Here is a 2,088-nt window from a genome sequence, read left to right as displayed (position 1 = left end):
AGACAGAAAAACACATTCACATCCAAGGAATCTTTTCTTTTTAATTTGGCATTGTTGAAATTAAGCGTTTGGGTCTTGCATATCGGCCCATTCATAGAACAACATTCTTTTCAGAAACATATGCACCTCGTAATATACCAAGTTCTGAGAAAACAACACATTTACAAAAAGGTAGATCTAATCATTGTGGGTGCTGGTCACACTTGGAGGGAGAAACAAACTAACTTAAATTATGAATTCAATTCAATTAAATGTGTCTTTAGACCAGATTTACATGCGGTCAACATTGAAGCCTCTCTTAAACGAAGTTTTTTTGGGTTTTTTTCGGGGGGGAGGGGGAGGGTAAGTTTGAGGAAACAGTCGTCAAAAGAAACACTATCTCCATTCAAAAAATCAATGCAAAGTCTTAATCTTAATTTGTTGTTAGTTAATGGATCAAAAGTTGCAGGCTATTGTAGTACCATATCGTTTAAACATTTTGTACACATTCCAAAAGGGTATAAGCCGTGGATAAAACTGGAAGTAAAGTAAGAACACACTTTTCAGACAACCTACAATGTTATAATCAGCCTGTACTCCAGTATCGCCAGGGTGGGCGAACAGAGGACTGTTGTGTCCTGTCTTCTTGTCCCAGGATCCGTGGAAGTCATAGGTCATCACGTTGAACATGTCAAGACTCCTGTGATTGATAGATACGTGGATGGGTAGGATTGGTGTATTTGTAGCTATGTAGCTAGGTACGTTGCTAGGTAGCTAGGCAAGTAGGCCAAGCATCAGATTTGGGAATGGGTGAGCAAATTGAAAGATGTGCAGGTAGGTTTGAAGTTTGTGTACATTTTTCTCTATTAACTACACCATTTGAAGCTACCTCACAAATATATGCCATGACGAAAAATGGATCAATATTTTAGACAGGCGCGGTTCGTCCATAAAGCACGGCCCCAAATTTGTAAATGTTCTATTACGTAAAGCACACACACATAAAAAAGTAGCCAAAAACAAACAGTAGCCATATATTATGTTAAAACAAGGTGTGCTTACTGACGCGTAACTGTTCACTTCTAAGTCTATAACGCCGTGAAACATCTACTAAGCCACGACAAAAACCACACGCTTTAACTAAACATAATAGGATATTCAACCAGTGGTAACCTGACCTATAAATCGTTCTACGGGATAACCCAAACGATGACGACACTCGTAGCGAGTTTGGCGCTACATTAATATTAATAGGACGGCACATCTCAAATGTGCATCCATGAAACATAGCACACAGTAGGCAGTTTAAAAATAAACGCGATAGACTGTACACTATTATAATATGCCAAAATTAAGTGAGCCCTGGAGCAATCCAGCAGAGTGCTCAAGTGAATTACGATTGGTTCATTGGTTCATTGTGTTGCCACTATTTTAAGGAACTCTGTGACCGTGGACCTGAGGGAGGTGAACGTGACATACTTAAGTCACCGCCCTGTGTTGTGTCTTTGAATGGTTTTTTAGTGGAATGGTGAAAGTTATGTTCAGTTCCAAAGAAGGATTAAACGCCCAAGGTGCTCCTTCACCAACCCAAAGATACTAAAATTTTAGAACGTCCCATTTACTATGCCCTTGACTATCTTCAACCTACGATAGCTAAATTGTGCACGCCCACGTTTTAGTCCCACGAGCCGCCCCTGATTTTAGAATAGAGGCTCATACGTAAATCTGAAAGCTATGATATGCAATCGACATTATTTAAATTATTTAGGAGAGCTGCTTCGAGAATCACGGGATGAGAGGAAAACAATGTCCCCGCAGACAGACAGAGACACTCGATAAAATTAACCTTCCCACACAGGAATCATACTGGAGTCTTCACGGAGCGACGGCTAAGCGCCTCACGCCTGCACAACTGTTGCCGGTAAAAAAGATGCTCTGAGCAAAACAGGAAGAGTGATCAATAAACTACTTTACTTGGCCAGTTCAGGGATTTCGTAAGCTGTTTCTATTTTGTCCTTTCCGGCAGCGACAGCGGCTGAGAGAAGGAGTCGAGGTTTGCCAGAAGTAGCTGCTTCTTGTGCGAAGGCGTCAGCCAGTTCCTGGGGTGGG

The 2,088-nt window shown here is 41.2% G+C and overlaps 1 protein-coding gene across 1 annotated transcript in view; it reads right to left on the bottom strand.

Annotated features, from left to right (window-relative positions):
- LOC101847128 (acidic mammalian chitinase-like) overlaps positions 1 to 2,088 on the bottom strand; it is a 22,276-nt gene that overhangs the window by 18,130 nt on the left and 2,058 nt on the right. The window contains exons 3-4 of the mRNA XM_035971319.1: positions 1,954 to 2,078; positions 556 to 679 (exon numbers count right to left, since the gene is read on the bottom strand). Coding sequence (XP_035827212.1) covers positions 556 to 679; positions 1,954 to 2,078 — 249 coding nt within the window. The remainder of the gene's footprint in view (positions 1 to 555; positions 680 to 1,953; positions 2,079 to 2,088) is intronic.

This window comes from Aplysia californica, unplaced genomic scaffold, assembly GCF_000002075.1.
Source record: "Aplysia californica isolate F4 #8 unplaced genomic scaffold, AplCal3.0 scaffold00416, whole genome shotgun sequence".
Lineage (NCBI taxonomy): Eukaryota > Metazoa > Mollusca > Gastropoda > Aplysiida > Aplysiidae > Aplysia > Aplysia californica.
Note: the sequence above shows the minus strand (reverse complement) of the source record. Positions and strands in the feature narration are given on the sequence as shown.